This window comes from Rhinolophus hipposideros, assembly GCF_964194185.1.
Source record: "Rhinolophus hipposideros genome assembly, chromosome: 8".
In the NCBI taxonomy this organism is placed as follows: Eukaryota; Metazoa; Chordata; class Mammalia; order Chiroptera; family Rhinolophidae; genus Rhinolophus; species Rhinolophus hipposideros.
Window position 1 is genome coordinate 25,510,755 of NC_138054.1, and position 18,737 is coordinate 25,529,491.

Genomic DNA, 18,737 nt, shown 5'->3' on the forward strand with positions numbered 1-18,737 from the left:
TATTTTTTCCAAATACTGTGCTTATAACTATCATAACCACAGTGTACATTACAAAACCAAAGTTTAACATATATATTTCAGTTATTTGATGTCATTATACTACCTTATCTAGATAAACTTTGGAAGTGGCTGAAGTGCCAATTTTTTGTAGTGAATATTGTACTCACATTCTTATAATTAATAAAGTAGCTATAGAATTGATACATATACAGTTGTATGGGGAGCTTTTTTTTTTTTTTAAACTTTTGTATGTCATCTAGCCATAATAGAGAAATGTAGTATCTCAGATAAGTAGGATTCCATTTAACACTAACTTTTACAATAAAATGTAGTATACTGAATACAATAAATATAATTCAACTTCCTCTTAAGGTCACTGTTGTAATTATTATTGTAGTGTGGGGTATTGTAGTGTAGTGGTGTTGTAGTATAGTGTAGTGTGGACTCTCCGAAAGTGGCCTTAGCTTTGCCTTGGCTCCAGCTGCCCTCAAATACGAGGCACTAGTTAGGGTACTAAAAGAAATGAGCTGGAAAGATAAATTGCCTCAAAGACTAGACCGTTCTCCCTCACTTCTGTTTCTGTTCTCTGTCATTTAATGCTGCTGTTAATGGAATTGCTTTCCATTATTTATAGCTACTTCTAATTGTTACAGTTATGCCAGCTTCTGCTCTATTAGTTTTTCTTACTTCTTTCTCTCTTATCCTCTTAAACTCCTCTTCAGTCTAGACTTTAGAGCCAGTTGACATTGATTTTGAGAGCTAATGTCAGAAAACAAATTCTGTTTTCTGACTGGTATATTGGCTAATCATGGTACATGTTCTAATATCTCTATTTGTACATTTCATTTTAGAATTGCTGCTATTTACCCAATATCTTGGTAATTTCCAAAGCAGATGAAGTTTACAACTTCTGAATAATAGATAAGTGCAATCCACTTGTATTTATCTCATTGGTAATATCTAACAAGCGAGCAGAGATAAACACTTGTGACAAGGGATATACAAAGTAGAACCTTTTAAATTTTTAGAGTTAATTTTTCACAATGAAGTTTTATAATTTTGTATAAATGTTGTAAATCCCCAGAACATTAGGTATATTAATGTTTCAATAAAAGCAGAAATAGTGTTCAACTAAAACATAATTTTAGATTGTCTATTCAGCTTTCCTCTAGTACTGTGAATATCAAGTATATTATATAAGAAATTTAAGTGCTCAGCTTAGTAAGTAGAAATATTTCTAAGGTATTATTTTAGAGTTTTTGGCTTTTCAATAATTTCCATTTTGCTACAAAATAATTAATTGCTTTACAACTATCAGTGAGATTGTTCTTTTTTTAAGGTCTTGGCTAACAATGGTTAATCATACATATTGGCAGTTTTGAAGTAATATTAAAATTTTTATCTCTATGCTTCAATATTGATATTAATTCCAAATTCCAGAGTAAACTGCCATGATCAGTAGGGGTGAATAAGTGGTAATGAGCTATTTGAAAAATGACATAAATATTCAAACCCAGTAAAAAATAAAAGAATAAAAAACAATCTTGCATTTTCTAATTTATGATTTTTAAAGGAATTTTACTGATTTTGAAAAATGCTACTTTTTAAATACACCAAGTATAAAATCCTCTAAAGTAAACATTATGAGTAAGTTTGTATTTGTGTAAGTTCAGGTCCAAGATGACAACATAGGATGCTCTTCCCACGACACACCAAATCTATATAGCTAGCTACACAATGAGCTATAAATCCCGGCGCAGCACAAAGCCATACAATGGGAGGGAACACCTGACTCTCAACTTCTCCCTGAGGAGTAAAGGGTTTGGTTTGGATCCCACATCTACTGCTCCAGTTTTTAAGATTCTCACCTGAGGGATGGGTCCCCCAAACAGTTAGCTCTGAAAGCCAACAGTTAGCTCTGAAAGCCAACAGAGACCCATAAGACTACAGCAAACAAAGGAACAGTTCTTAACAGGTTTGTGAGGACACACCACAGCTATACCCATAAGACTCAGCAGGTAAAAAAAAGACCATGAACCAGTCATTCCCTGAAAGGGTCTATTATCATACTTTAAAAGCTGTTGCCTGAGGTTCAGGCTTCAAATACAGCATGTAACTATATAAATTACCTGGAAACACTAACTTATTCAAATCTAGTAAGTTAGACAGGTATTCTAAGCATAATATACGACTGTGAGCAACTAGTATGTTGCTATTTCACTATACTTATGGCCCATTTTCCCCCTGGAAGAGCCTTAACTACATACTTTCCCAGCTGTTGCATGAGAGTTCAGTTTTCAACCAGCCTGCATCTAGGTGCTGACCGAGCTCTTCCTCTTTGGGATATTGACAGGTCTTGGCACCCCCTCAACCAGTAGGAGCCACGAACAACAAGAAGGCTCTATGGATGATCACAAAGGTTTGAAAGACAACAAGGAGCTCAGGTCGGGCTGACAGATAAGGCACATCTCCTACATAAGACCCCTCCATCAAAACTGGGAAAGGTAGTTGTTTTATCTAATGCACAGAAACCAACAAAGAGAGTCAATAAAAAAGAAGAAACAGAGAAATGTGTTCCAAACAAAAGAACAAGATAAATTTCCAGAAACAGACCCTAATGAAATACTTAAAAGAGAAATACCTAAACAGAGGTGATTTGCTTGACATAGATGCCAATAACCATCATAAAAATGCGACCAAGGTCAGGAGAATAATGCATGAACACAGTGCTAGTTTCAACAAAGAGAAAGAAAATTTAAGAAAATACCAAACAGAAATCACAGCATAAAGAATACAATAACTGCACTGAAAACTTCAAAAGAGGAGCTCTACAGCACACTAAATCAAGTGGAAGAAAAGATCAGTGAACTTGAAGAGAAGGCAGTGGAATTCATCCAAACAGAGTAGCAAAAATAAAAGAATAAAAGAGTGAAGATAACTTAAGGGACTAATGGGACACCATCAAGGAAACAGACACATGCATTATAGGGGTCCTAGAAGGAGAAGAGAGAGAAAGAGAAGCACAAAGCTTATTCACAGACTAAATGGCTGAACACCTCCCTAATTTGAGGAAAGAAACAGACATCCAGATCCAGGAAGCGCAGAAAGTTCCAAATATGATAAATCCAAAAAGACCTGCACTAAGACACATAATTATCAAAAGTTAATTATGGAGAGAATCTAAAAGCAGCAAGAGAAAAACAACTTGTTCCATATAAGAGAACCCCGCCCCCCTTAGATAACCAGAGAAACATTACAGGCCAGAAAAGAATGACATATATATTCAAAGTACAGAAAGAAAACAACTACCAAGCAAGAACACTCTTCCCTACAAAGTTGCCCATAAGCAGTGAAGGAGAGATAGTTTTCCAGACAAGCAAAAACTGAAGGACTTCATCTCCACTAGACTGGACTTACAAGAAATGTTAAAGGGAATTCTTCAAGCTGAAATGAAAGGACACTAACTGGTAACAAGAAAACATGAAAGTTTAAATCTCACTGGTAAAGTTAAATATATAGTTATATTTAGAATACTCTAATGCTGTAATTGTAGTGGGTAAATCACTTGTAATTCTAGAATGAAGGTTAAAAAGTATTAAAAATAACAGCAATTATAATAATTTGTTAATGGATACAAAGACAGAATTGTGACATCAAAAATGTAAAATTGAAGAGAGTAAAAATGTAAAGCCTTAGTATGCATTCAAAATTAAGTTCTTGTCAACTTAAAATAGACTGTTATAAATGTAAGATGGTAACGTAAGCTTCATAGTAACCACAAAGCAAAAAATCTATAGTAAATACAAAAAAGATAAAGACAAGTAAGCACACTACTACAGAAAATCATCAAATTCACACACAAAGAGAGAGCAAGAGAAGAAAGGAACAAAGGAATTAAAAACAGCTATAAAACAATTAACAAAATATAAATAGTAGGTCCATATCCACCCATTAATTACTTTAAATATGGATGGACTAAATTTTCCAATCAAATGGGAGAAGGAGAATGGATTTAAAAAAAGAAGATCCAATTATATACTGACTTCAATCTTAAGGACACACAATGACTGGAAGTGAAAAGTTATAAAAATATATTTAATGTAAATGGAAACCAAAAGAAACTGGAGTAGCTATACTTATATGAGAAAAAACAAGAGACAAATAAGGTCATTATATAATGATCAAGTGGTCAATTCAACAAGAGGATAAAGCATTTGTAAATATTTATGTACCTGAAAAACATAGAAGCAACTAAATATATGAAGCAAATATTAACAAACCTGAAGAGAGAAATAGACAGCAGAATAATAACGGCAGGGGACTTCAATACCCCACTTTAATTGATGGACAGATCATGCAGACAGAAAATCAATAAGGAGGCATTGGACTTCAACTACATATTAGCACAAATGTACTTAACAGACATTTACAGACCATTCCACCCAACACAGGAGTATACTCATTTTTCTCAAGTGCACATGGAATATTCTCCAGGACAGATCATATGTTAAGTCACAAAAAAGTCTTAATATACTTAAGAAGACTAAAATCATATCAACCATCTTCCAACCACAATGGTATAAAATTAGAAATCCATTTCCAGAAGAAAACTAGAAAATTACAATTTTGTGAAGATTAAACAACATGCTACAGAACAACCAATGGGTCAAAGAAGAATTTGAAAGAAAATAAAAAATTATCTTGAGACAAATGAACGGGATGTAGAAAAAGCAGAGCTGAAAGTTTATAATGATAAATGCCTACATTAAAAAACAAATATCTCAAATGAACACTCTAACTTTACACTTTAAGGAACTAAAAAAGAAGAACGAATTCAGCCCCAAGTTAGTAGAAGGAAGGAAATAACAAAGATCAGAGTGGAAATAAATTAAATAAAGACTCAAAAGACAACAGAACAGATCAATAAAGACCTGGGTTTTTAAAAAAATAAAATAAACAAACCTTTAGTTAGACTTACCAAGAAAAAAAGGGAGGACTCAAGTAAAATCAGAGACAATTTCAAAGACCAGATGGTTTTTCTGGTGAATTCTACCAAATATTTTAGAAAGAATTAATACCAATCCTTCTCATATTCTTCCAAAAAGCAGAAGAGGAGGGAACATTTTCAAACTTCTTTTACAAGGCCAGCATTACACTGACACCAAAGCAGACAAGGACACTGAATTCATTTATTAGTTCTAACAGTTTTTTCGTAGATTCTTTACGGTTGAGACAAGAAAATTACAGGTCAATATCCCTGATGAACACAGAAGTAAAAATCTTAAAAAATTATTAGCAATCCACTTTCAACAATACATTAAGAGAACCATACACCATGATCAAATGGGATTAATTGCAGGGATGGAAGGGTGGTCCAACATTTGCAAAACAATCAGTGATATACCACATTAGCAAAGTGAAGCATAAAAATCATATGATTATTTCAATAGATGCAGAAAAAGCATTTGACAAAATTTAATATCCACTAATGATAAAAACTCTCAACAAGTGGTTATAGAGGGAATGTACCTCAACATAATAAAAGTCATGCATGCTAAGCTGACATTTAACATCACACTCAACAGTGAAAAGCTAAAAGCTTTTCCTTTAAGATTAGGAACAAGACAAACGTCCATTCTCACCACTGTTATTCAACACAGTACTAGAAGTCCTAGAAAGAACAACTGGTCAAGAAAAAGAAATAAAAGTAGCGAAATTGGAAAGGAAGAAGTAGAACTGTCTCTATTTGCAGATGACAGGATAGTCTATATAGAAAACTCTAAAGAATCCACCCAAAAACTGTTAGAACTAATAAATGAATTCAGGAATTCTTTGTTGCAAGAATACAAAATCAATATATAAAAGGCAGTTGCAGTTCTACATATTAATAATGAACTATAAGAAAGAGAAATTAAAAAACAACCCATTTATAATTACTTCAAAAAGAATATCTAGGAATAAATTAAACCAAGGAGGTGAAAGAACTGTACACTGAAAAGTGTAAGGCACTGACGACAGAAAATTGAAGAAGACACAAATAAACGGAAAGTATTCCGTGCTCATGAATAAGAAGAATTAACACTGTGAAAATGTTCATACTACCCACAGCAATCTACAGATTCAATGATATCTTCCACAAAAATATAATAAACAATCCTCAAATTTGTATGGAACCACAAAGACCCCCAAAAGTGAAAGCAATCTTGAGGAAGAAGAAAACTGGAGGCATCACACTTCCTGATTTCAAACTATATTGCAAAGCTATAGTAATCAAAACAGTACAGCATTGGCATAGAAATAAACTCATAGATCAATGGAACAGAGTAGTAGTTAGCCCAGGAATAAACCCATGCATATATGGCCAATTAATTTTATAACAAAGGAGCCAAAATATACAATGGGGAAAGGATAGTCTCTTTAATATATGGTCTTGGGAAAACTGGACAGCCATATGCAAAATAATGAAACTTGAGCACTATCTTACACCACATACAAAAATCAACTCAAAAAGACTTAAATATGGGACCCGACACCATAAAACTCTTAGAAGAAAACATAGTGGGTAAGCTACTTGACACTGGGCTTGGCAATGATTTTTTGAATTTGACACCAAAAGCAAAGGCAACAAAAGCAAAAATAAACAAGCAGGACTACATCAAACTAGAAAGCTTCTGCACAGCAATGAAAACCATCAATAAAATTAAAAGACAAACTATGGGATGGGAGAAAATATTTGTAAATCATGTTTCTGATAAGGGTTTAATAACCAAAATATATAAAGAACTTATACAAATCAATAGCAAAAAAACAATGTAACTTAAAATGGGCAGAGGAACAGAGTAGACATTTTCCCAAAGACATACAAATGGCCAACAAGTACATGAAAAGGTGCTCAGTATCACTAATCATCAGGGAAATGAAAGTCAAAACCACACCTGTTAGAATGGCTATCATTAAAAAGAAAAGAGATGGGCCGCCCGGTGGCTCAGGCAGTTAGAGCTCCATGCTCCTAACTCCGAAGGCTGCCGGTTCGATTCCCACATGGGCCAGTGGGCTCTCAACCACAAGGTTGCCAGTTCAATTCCTCGAGTCCCGCAAGGGATGGTGGGCTCCGCCCCCTGCAACTAAGATTGAACACTGCACCTTGAGCTGAGCTGCCGCTGAGCTTCCAGATGGTTCAGTTGGTTGGAGCGCATCCTCTCAACCACAAGGTTGCCGGTTCGACTCCCGCAAGGGATGGTGGGCTGCGCCACCTGCAACTAGCAACAGCAACTGGATCTGGAGCTGAGCTGCGCCCTCCACAACTAAGACTGAAAGGAAAACAACTTGAAGCTGAACGGCACCCTCCACAACGAAGATTGAAAGGACAACAACTTGACTTGGAAAAAAAAAAGTCATGGAAGTACACACTGTTCCCCAATAAAAAAAAAAAAAAGAAAAGAGGTAAGTGTTGGAAGGGTGTGGTGAAAAGAGAACCCTTGTGCACTGCTGATAGGAATGTAAATTGGTGCTGCCACTAGGGAACACGTGGGGGTTTCTCAAAAAATTTAAAATAGAACTACCATATATATGATCCAGCAACACCACCTCTAGGTATATATTGAAAAGGAATGAAAACAGGATATCAAAGAAATATCTGCACTCCCATGTTCCTTTCAGCATTATTCACCATAGCCAAGATAAGGAAACAACTAGATGAGGGTACTGCATGGTATCACTTCCATGTGAAACCTTAAAAATAAATAAATAAATAAAAAATCAAATTCATATAAACTGTGAACAGAAAAGTGGTTGCCATAGGTCAATAGGGAGAAGTTGGTAAAAGGGTACAATCCTTCAGCTATATGAGCATCTAATGTATAACTCCATGGTAGTTATAGTTGGTAACATTGTATTGTGTAATTGAAATTTGCTGAGAGTAAAATGTCACCAAAAAAAATTTTTTTAATTAAAAAAAAACTTTGTGTTCAAACATTTATAAATTATTTCTCCTGTGGTAATATGATAAACATCATATTAATAATTCCCAAATTTAATGTCTTCTAAATAAAATGCTTTTCAAATAGGTCAATATTTGGTCATATAATCCTCTACAAACTATAAGAATGAAAAAATAAATCATAAATATACTTTTTCATAGATATGAATGGATGAAAAAGGAGCTCTGTAGTAAATCTAATGGAAAGTAAACTCAGGATGATCTGATCATAAATTCCTACCTGGGCAGGTCATAGTGACAGTCAGGCCTCAGGACTGTAACTTCCCAAGTAAAAGGTTATCTTCGCCCTAAGCAAGCCCTAGCCATTGTTCTGGAACACCTAGATTAACACACCTTTGAAATGCCAGAGTAATCCTCTTTTGCAGATCCCCTCTTTTTCAGAGGCATAACCACCCTCAAGAGCACATAATTCTGTTAACTATCCTGTAATCCAATCATAGAGATTTCTCTGCCTTGCTTCCTCCACATTTCATGTAACCTTCCGTACAATCCCTCCTTAAATCCAAATGTATAAAAGAAACTGCAACTGTCATTCTGGAAAACATTTTCCTCATTCTGTTGAGATTTTGCTTCCAGGCGTGTCCTCTGTTTGGCTCAAAGAAACTCATAAATTTTTTTTTTTTTACAGGTTTGGACAGTCTGATGTCAACATATGCTATACATACCTATATATGTTTACTTACTTTAATAAGTAATGCTTCATTTGTAGCTTCAATTACTTCATTTCTGTCTTGGACTTGTTGGTGCAAACTGCTTACAGTGTCCTGAGCTTCTTCTAATTCTAGTTTTGCCTTCTCCAACTGTTCATTTAGTTGCTGAACAGAAGTCTTTTGAGAGTCGGCAGAAATATTCCACTTTTCATGGTTCTCTTGATGTGAAATCATCTATATAGTCCCAAATTGAAAAGGAAAAGAAGAAAATAGTGTGGAGTTGGTTTCAACAACATTCTAATACTTTCCACTTCCACTTAAATGACAGTGAATTGTTTTTAGTCACAAACATTCTGGTTTCTCAACAAATAACATGCTACAGGAGAAAGGGGGAGGAGTAATGTACAGTCTGAAATTTACTTAAGACTGAAAAAAAAATGGACTGTTTTTGGATCCTTATTTGAACAAATCAACTAAAAAGACATTTTTGTGACAATTAGGGAAATTTGAACAATGACTGGATAGTTGATGATAGTAAGGAATTACTGTCAATTTTTAGGTGTGATTTTATTTTTAAAAATAGCCTTTATTTTTTAGAGATAGTTATTGAAATTTTTACTGATGAAACAATGATGTCTGGGATTTGCTTCAAAATAATATGAGATATATGGAGGCGGGGTGGGGAAGGGAAGTGAGTGAGGTTAAAGATATAGTGAGCACACTTCCCAGTTTGCATACAACTAACTGTCCGGGTTTTATGCCTTGGGGTCCTGGTTAGTTAGTAACAACCTCCCTTTTCATTCTCAGAGTATTCCTTAAAATAAAAGAAATGGTCAAATACTTAAAGATGAAATCAAATTGGCCAAGCGTTGTTAATAATAAATATGGGAGGATTTATACTCTATACTTTTTAAAAAATTTATTCTCTCTACTTTTGAATATGTTTAAAATTTTCCACAATAAAAAACTTTTTAAAATATCGTTTTCATTAAAAAACATATTGCAATTATTAAGTGACTTTTCTAACAATTTTGAAACCTGTATTTTAATAAATACTTTTAAAAATCATTGATCCCTTTTCTAATTCTGTATTAATGACATATTGTCTCATTTTTATATTCAACCAATATACACTTTTAAAAATAAATCTTTGTCAATTACCAAAAAGAGAAAAACATTACTTCTTTTTTCTCTTAGCATGTAAGCATTTATTTTAATTACTCCTGTTTGGAAGTCCTTATTTTTGGAGAATAGCAATGGCATTTTATTATCCACTCTTTCCATTGCTTAAAGGCTTCCTTAAAGGTTTTGGCAAGATCACTTATCCTCATGACTATGTTTCGGAGTGACTCCAGAGGTGTCAGAAGATTCATCATCAATCCACCTCACCAGCACTTTGTATCTTTCTATTATGTTGAAGCCAACAGTACACTGCAACTTGGGTCACCAGGTAGGGCAAAGGTTTCCGGGGCATTGGTCAGCTTTTCCCAAGTGGATGGAGCCTTACATCAAGCATGCAAGCCACTGACAGTGTCGAAGTTCAAATATTTGTCCAATCTCATGGGTTATAGACTTATAGGATCAAAGCAGCAACACGCAAGTCACTTCAGGAATGTAATAGTTATCAAAAATGGAACAGTCACTTGAAGATATTTTCTGCAGTTTTTTCACTTTGCTTTCATAGCATAAGCTATAAAAAAACTGCCATACCTGGCAAAACTGAATATTCTGTACCATCTGACAAAGAGGCCTATCCAAAGACAAAATTCCAGGAATCTCTTGGTTACAGATCAATCATTGTTATTCCGTATCACAGAAGGCATCTTTAGAATTCTGCTTTTGTAAGAACTTCAGGATATGCCCTGCATGAATTTGTAGGGTCTGTGAGATATCATCGACTTTAAAGGAACACCTCATTGCAGAGACAGAAACTGGTTCCAAGAGTTCTACTGTCAAGCCATAGAAAAATGCTGCACAGTAGCCCTTGAACCATTTAATATATTCTTTACTGATAATTCTGGTCTTTTTTCTAAGAGATTTAATGCATTGTATATAAAAACTGTGTTTCTCTAGAGAGGGTATGTTTCTTTAAGGATCACTGAAAAACTGTTCCAAGTCTTGGGGAGCCTCTGGATGGAAGGTGATCCATTCGATCACAGATGCAAGGAAATGGGCCCAAAGAGATCACCGTGTGACTGGAAGACTTTGTTCATCAAACACTGCTCCCCAGCATCTCATGTCTCATACTGTGATACAAGTGCTGGGTTCTTTGAAATGAGAGCTGTTTTTAGTGTCTGTTCAGAGAGCTGTACTGTTTGTAAAATGAGACGTCTCTTCCACTCACATTGTGTTCCGATTTACTGCTTTCATTCTTCTGTTGAATTGGTCCAACAGCTATTCCACCATGAGGCTTACAAGGACATGCATGTCTAAGCCTGGCCAGAAAAGTGTTGTACCAGGTACTTTCACCCTTAACAGGCCTTGACACCACCTATAGGGAACCCTGCACATGTGCCCATATTACATGTTTTTATATCATACATATAGAAAATTAGTACGAAATATTACACGATACCAGAACCAATTTTTACAATTCACTTTATGTACTATCTGCTTATAAATAATTTTAGGTTGCTTACAAAACTAAAGGGAAAAAAATGGATAATTAAAACTAAACGTAGAATAGAGATCATATAATAAAAGTGTATGCGTAGTTGCTAGCAAACACTTGAGATGAACTAATTATTATTGATGGTCACTAAGTTGAGCAGCTAGTATCAATTAAATAATTGTGCTGAATCCAACAGCATTCACATTTGTCTCTAAAGATCAAAGGTTGTAAATTCTTGGCCCGAGATTGGCTTTAGCTTGCAAGTGTGTTTTGTTTCACAGACACGTTTTCAAAGAGATCTGAATCTAAATGCATTTAAGTAAGACATAGTGACCACAAGCCTGATCAATCCTTCACAAAGATGTTATCAAATTTCCTGAAAGGTGTTTAATATAAATGTATTTGCAAGCCTTGCCAAAGAGAAAAATGTTTTATTAGAACTTCCTAAGTAATTTATTTAGGTCTTATAAATAAATTTTGGATATCTTCAGATGTAATTTTTAAGAAGACAAGAAATTCTATTCTAATTGATAACAATGCCCATTTCTATAAAGGCTCAGATATACTCATAAATAAAAAGCAAAGTATCAGGTTCTGGTGTTGCTGCTCTATCTAAATATCAGAACAAATCTTGGAAATTATAAAGAATTGCATATTCACATCACATGAAACTACTTATGTTAGTTTTTAAATCCCTTGAGTTAGTTTTGGCAAGTGCTATTTTATAACTGATGATATTCACATCATATGAAACTACTTATGTTAGTTCTTAAATCCCTTGAGTTAGTTTTGGCAAGTGCTATTTTATAACTGATGATGACGACGATGATCCATGCTCTGGTGTAAGAACTTTAATTATATTAGTTCATTTAATCCTTAACACAGTTCTACGAAATAGACACATTTATTATATCCATTTACAGAGAGATGTTAAGTTAATTGCCCAATGTCACTTAAGTGCTAAGTGATGAGCTGAGATTCATAACCAGGCTACCTGGCTCAAGATTCAAACTCCTAATCACAGCATATTAGTTCACTGGATATGAAGTAAAAGTGGTACATTTAGACCACCAGAAATAAAAACTACAATGTGTTATTCTATACTGAGAACATTTAAGAGCTAGACTTATACTTTTGTCCATATAGGTCCCCACTTTAGCAGGGAGTAATGATGCAAATTAAAATTGTCTTTACCTCCAGATGATAAGCTTCTTTGAGAGATTCCACTTCTGCTGACAGTTTCTTGATTTCTGCTTGCATTCTTGCTTCTAAATGAGCTTCACGTACTTTAGAAGCCCCCAATTCTTCAGCTAAATGGTTTCCATGAGCATCCTTAAAAATGACAAATTAAGTAAAGGCTATATAATTTGTTTATTTGTTAACTATAGCTTGGCTAATCCAGTGCATTTACGGGAAGTACTTTAATCTTTTATAATATTATAAACACTCATATACAAAATTAACTTATTACATGGTACACTTTAAAATCTAGACATTTAAAAGACTAGTACTAATGGAAGAGTATTGATATGTTGTTTGTTATCATAGGTTCACTACCTATGTGAAACTAATAACCACAGCATGCTGCACTTTGGCAGACAGGTAATAGTCTAATCTTAGGCATGCCCATGCAATTTTGTTTACCAGATGTGCTGTTTATCAAGTCAGTTGTGTATTTATCAAAACCTATTTATGTTAGCTGTGCTTGTTACTGTAATTACATAATTTTATTAAACATTATGAACACTGATGAAGAATGAATGCAACAGTTTTTATATGAAAACTAAGTTACATGCTTTGAAACCACTCAATGAGTGAATCACAAACATTTGTTCCCCAAGTAGAAGCAGTCAAAATAGTTGTAAAACATTGTGGGAAGCCCCAGAAAAAAATATAACAGATGCTATACTCTGATTTACAAATGTCTTTTAATTCTTCTTTCACTTTAAAGAAACCAATATTGGAATTATAGATGATTGAATAAGAGTATGTATGGTTTATGCAAGAAAGACTAGGTGGAATTCTAATCAAATGACCCTACCCATACACAAAGAACCAAGACTTGGTCCCACATTGAAAGATTAACATATGAATGTGTATATAGAGTTTTGGGCTGACATAGAATATTTTTAATGTCATTTTAAATAAATCCCATATTCACTCACTTTTTTGATTGAGCTTATCCTATGAAATCAATCACACTGTACTTAGACACCACTGATAAGGACAAAAGTAGATAGCTTCCCTTCTGGTAAACTCCCAAATGCCTGACATATTTTAATAAAAATGTTCTTTATTGATCTAACCATCCAGAAATGTGAACAAAAACATTGTCAGGTTAACTAAAATTAAGCATAAAAATATTTAACTTAATTCCTATTCTGAATTAATAACCATAATAGAAAGCAAAAATTCATAAGAACTTTCTAGAACACCGATAAATATACTTTTTTCAAAGTCTAAGCAATTAACCCACGTATACCATCTAAATATGTTTAAGCCTTCTACCAATTACTGGGGAAATCAAATTTATGAGTGCTCTTGCTTCTTAAAAGCACCATCCATCCCCAAGTGTTCTGGACTACAGGTTTCATAGTAGTTATACATTGAAATAATCAGTTTTCACTTATAAGAGTGGCTACAAATATAAAAACTTTTACTCAAAAAACATTTATTAGCTTTATTTTTTCTTCAAGTGATAACTTAAACTCACTTGAAAGTTTAAAAGTGCTTTATAACTCAATTAACTGACAACTAATTAGGTTGGCCAAAACTCAGTTCTGAGGAACTTCCTAGTTACATTAGAAAGCTATGCTAAATATAACACATTTTTTTTCTTTTTAAATAACATAACACAAAATTTACCACTTTGACCAATTTTAAGTGTACACTTTGGTGGCATTAAGTACATTCACATTGTTGTGCAACGCTAACTTCAGTAAGAACTGTATTCAACAGTTCAAAAAAGTGAACAGTAAAATTAAGATTTTTCAATTAGGTAAATTTATTTAAAATACAAATTACCTTCTCTTTAGAGAGCTGCTTTATTTCCTCCAGTTCACTTGAGAGCCTTTCTATTTCTCTCTGTGCTTGGACTTGTTGACGATGAGCCTCCAGCAGTTCTGCGTGACAGCTCTGCATCTGCTCTCGGGTTAGCCTCAATTCTTGCTCCAAATCTATGGCCTCTTTATACTGAGTTGCAATATACTGTTCCTGCTCTTTCATAACCTGAAATACACAAGATACTTGCTGGCTTCAAAGTGAAATGATACAGATAACCTATTTCTTATTTTGATTTCTCTTTTAATAAGTGACTTTCCCCTTCTCAACTAAATCTCTGTAAAATTTAACATAACAATGAATCTCACCCACAGTAAAACTGATATTCAGAAAGTTTGTTTCTTTTTCAATGACAAGAAAACGACAAAAGTACTATAATAAATCTGCAACTCACTGGTATATTTTGCATGCCTTTAATATGCAAACTGTATAATCCTTTACCACGAAAGTAACAAGACAAAATATAGTATAAAGAGAAAAAACAACTTAATATTTGATTATCCATATATAAAAGATGGAGAATATACTGGCATGAACAATCAAAATCCAACATTAATCCACACAGCTGGATTAAGCTCATGACCTTATTATTCTCTGTGAAAGTAAAATCTGTCACTGGGATTGCTAGTCTCTCTGAAATACTTTGACAATACTCAGTTAAATCCCTCGTAAAGTACTGTTTCTTAGAGGAAAAAAAATCAGTGAAAAGTAAGTTAGTTCTAAATTAGCTTGGTTAGTTAAATTAGGTGGTAGGTAACGACACTTGATTTTAGGATTAATAAGAAGAAACCAGTACAAATTACTAGGACCCTGATTTCTGGAATGGGAGCCCAGGGTTCAACTCTGTTTTATCATAATATAAACCTCATGTAAATATTTTTACCCATCCTTGGTAGTTAACATAAAGTGATAGGGCCAGTAATCATTTTTACCCCCACTAGGGCCCAAACTTATTCTCAGAGACCCTGTTTGATTTATGTACAGAATAATTAAACTAATATTTATGCTTACTATGTGGTATGTTCTATTCTAGGTGTTGACACAAGAGTGAACAAAGGAGATAAAATGGCCACCTTTATGGGGTTTATATTCTACTGGAGGAGACGGATAATCAAATGGTTAGTCAAATACAATAAAGAGTGATATACAAAGTTTTAAAGTTCAGTACAGTATTTAAAAATAAGAGAAAGTGACCTCTACAAAAGCTCTTACTAGAAACAGTATCAGTTTTTAAAAAGGCAAGTGGGTGGAATTGGTTCACTACTCAACACATATGCAAACTGATGACACGAAGTCATCAAACATCACCTGGCAACTCATTAGAACATCAGAATAAAATACTTAATCAGATCAAAGAAACTGATAGGTATCTGGCTCAAACAATTACCTTCAAAATACTTACTGTACAGTTTCTGTATATTAAAAATAAACCAGTTTAAAACATAAAGATTGATGTCACTCTTCAGATAATACTACTTGTTCCTTAGGAGGAAAATAATTTGCTTACACTTTCCATTTCTTTCATCTTTTGTTGTGTTCTTTCAGTTTCTTTTTTCAGTTGACTAATCTCCTGTTCATTTTGTAGTGTTAAAAACTCTTTTTCTCGAAGCTGTTCTTTGGCATTTTGCAATTTTTCATTCAAATTTTCTATCTGAATTTTAAACAGAATATTAATATAACTAAGGAAAAATAATTCTTTAATCATAACTGCAATCCAAGTAAGTCAAGCTTTAAACATGTATATCTAAAAATAGCAAAATACAAAAATGTGTTTTTAAGACAACCATAACTTAGGCATAAACATCAGAATTCTTGCACTTAATAAGATGCTTATATGTATACCTAAAATATGCTAAGAGATGAAAGCCTCAATTATATTTGTATAAGAAAGGAAAATTAGGTTACAATAAAACAACAAATGTTACATGGCCTTACAAATAATTTTATAGGTAATATGTGCATGAGATAAAACGCATACTGAAAAAGTCCTCATCCCATTGTGTTCCTTCCTTAGAAGCAACCACAGTTAACAGAATTACTTGCAAATCCTTCCAGAGATATTTCAGACATGCATACGTTATAAGTATGTGGACACATTGATATAAGAAAAACTATATTCAAAATACCATTAAGACGGTAGTCACCAGGTTCTAGGAAGTGGGGGAAATGGTGAAATGCTGGTAAAAGTGTACAAAGTTTCAGTTTTGCAGGATGAATAAGTTCTGGAGAGCTAATGTATAGCTCTGTAACTACAGTTAGTAATACTGCATTGTATACTTAAAATTTGGTAAGAGAATAGTCTTTAGTGTTCTCACCAAAACCAAAACAAACAAACAAAAAAACCTAAGGGAGGTGAAGATATGTTAATTAGCTTGATTGTGGTAATTATTTCACAATGTGTATATATATCAAAACATCACATTGTACACTTTAAATATATGTAATTTTTATTTGTCAATTATGCCTCAATAAAGCTGAGGGAAAATACTGAGAGAAGAAAAAAAAATATAAAGTAGCATGTACAAGATGATTAAAATTATGTAGTATTTTTATTGTATGCATTCTATGAAAAAGCTATGTTACATGAACAATGGATGCTTACAGCTTAGTAATTTTTTAAAAACAATTTAAAATATACCATTTTTCATGATTTACCTGTTTGTTGCATTCTTTAAGTTCTAATTCTGATTTCTCCAGAGTACCCTCTAATTTAATTATTTTTTGTTCCATTTCTCCCCTGTGCTCACGAATAGTCATATCCAAATGTGTAACCTAAATGCAAAAGTAACATTAAACGGCTGTTCAATTTTATTTTAATGTGGAAAATCGTGTGCTTGGAATGTGTTTTAGAATGATTTACTGTGGGTATAACTGAAACAAACTCATCTCAAATAAATTATTACAAAGAATGAGAAAAATAATCATTGCTTACTAATTTTGGATCCTGAGTCCTATACCACTGGTGCCCAAAAAATGTATATGCATGACTTGTATTCATCTTTTGTTATCGGTATATAGAGTGTTACAATTTTAATAGGTTTTTTTCTTTCTTAAAATGTGTATACATTTTTTTGGCACCCTCTATATACATTATAGAAACTTAAAAAATATGATTATGTTCATGAATGAGAAATAAAATGATTCAGACTTCACTTCATTTTATGATAGATAAAAGCTGCTAAATACAATACAACATAAGAAAAATTGTGAAATGAAGCAAAAGCAGTACTTGGAGGAAAATTTATAGCACTGAACACAAACATTAAAAAAAGAAGAAATAAAGAGAAAAGAAGAAGAAATATCTAAAATCAATCATCTAAACTACCTTAGGAAACTAGAAAAAGGGGAACAAATTAAATTCAAAGTAAGCATAAGGAAAGAAATAATAATTATGGTACAAATCAATGAAATTAAAATTAGGAAATCAATAGAGAAAATCAATAAAATCAAACGGTGTTTCTTTGAAAAGATCAATAAAATCAATAAGTCTCTATTCAAGCTAACTAAAAAAAAAGAGGACACAAATTGCTAAGAGCAGAAATGAAAAAGGAGACATTACTACAAATCTCATGGACATTAAAAGAATAATATAGGAATATTATGAAAAACTCTCTGCCCATGAATTTAATAAAACTACATGAAGTGGACCAATTACTTGAAAGACACAATCTGCCAAAACTCAGAAGAAAGAAACAATCTGAATAAGCCTATATCTACTAAAGGTATTGAATCATCAATTAATAACTTTCCAAAACAGAAAGCACCCAGATGGGTTCATTGGTGAATTCTAGCAAATAGTTAAGGAAGAAATTATACCAATTTTCTACAATCTCATTCATAAGGTAGAAGCAGAGGAAATACTTCCTAACCCATTCTGTGAGGCCACAATTACTGTAATGCCAAAACAAGACAAAGACATACCTAAGCAAACATGCTTAGGTATAAATCTAAAAAAATACATACAAAATCTATATAAGGAAAACTCCAAAACTCCAATGAAAGAAATCAAAGAATTAAGTAAATGGAGAAAGAGTCAATGTTCATGGACATTCCAATCAAAATCCTAGCAAGTTATTTTATGGATATCGACAAATTGATTCTAAAGTTTATATGGAGAGGCAAAAGACCAAGAATAGCCCAGACAGTATTGAAAGAGAAGAACAAAGTTGGAGAAGTGACATTATCCAACTTCAACACTAACTACTATAAAGTTACACTAATCAAGACAGTGTGGTCCTGGTGAAAGAAAAGGTGAATAGATCAATAGAACAGAACAGAGAGCCCAGAAACAAACCTACATAAATATAGTCAACTGATCTTTGACAAAAGAGCAAAGGCAATACAATGAAGAAAAGATAGTCTTTTCAAGAAGTGGTGCTGGAATAAGTGGACATTCACAGAAAGAAAAAAAGAATCT

The 18,737-nt window shown here is 33.3% G+C and overlaps 1 protein-coding gene and 1 pseudogene across 2 annotated transcripts in view; both read right to left on the bottom strand.

Moving 5' to 3' along the window:
* The window catches only part of CCDC18 (coiled-coil domain containing 18), a 74,542-nt gene that overhangs the window by 3,321 nt on the left and 52,484 nt on the right, over positions 1-18,737 (bottom strand). The window contains exons 23-27 of the mRNA XM_081055978.1: positions 16,976-17,092; positions 15,828-15,971; positions 14,285-14,488; positions 12,455-12,592; positions 8,683-8,883 (exon numbers count right to left, since the gene is read on the bottom strand). Coding sequence (XP_080912104.1) covers positions 8,683-8,883; positions 12,455-12,592; positions 14,285-14,488; positions 15,828-15,971; positions 16,976-17,092 — 804 coding nt within the window. The remainder of the gene's footprint in view (positions 1-8,682; positions 8,884-12,454; positions 12,593-14,284; positions 14,489-15,827; positions 15,972-16,975; positions 17,093-18,737) is intronic.
* Positions 9,867-11,076, bottom strand: LOC308500911 (archaemetzincin-2-like; annotated as a pseudogene). Its single transcript has 2 exons — positions 11,065-11,076; positions 9,867-10,982 (listed from the first exon to the last, which is right to left on the bottom strand). The product of its transcript is annotated as an archaemetzincin-2-like (transcript).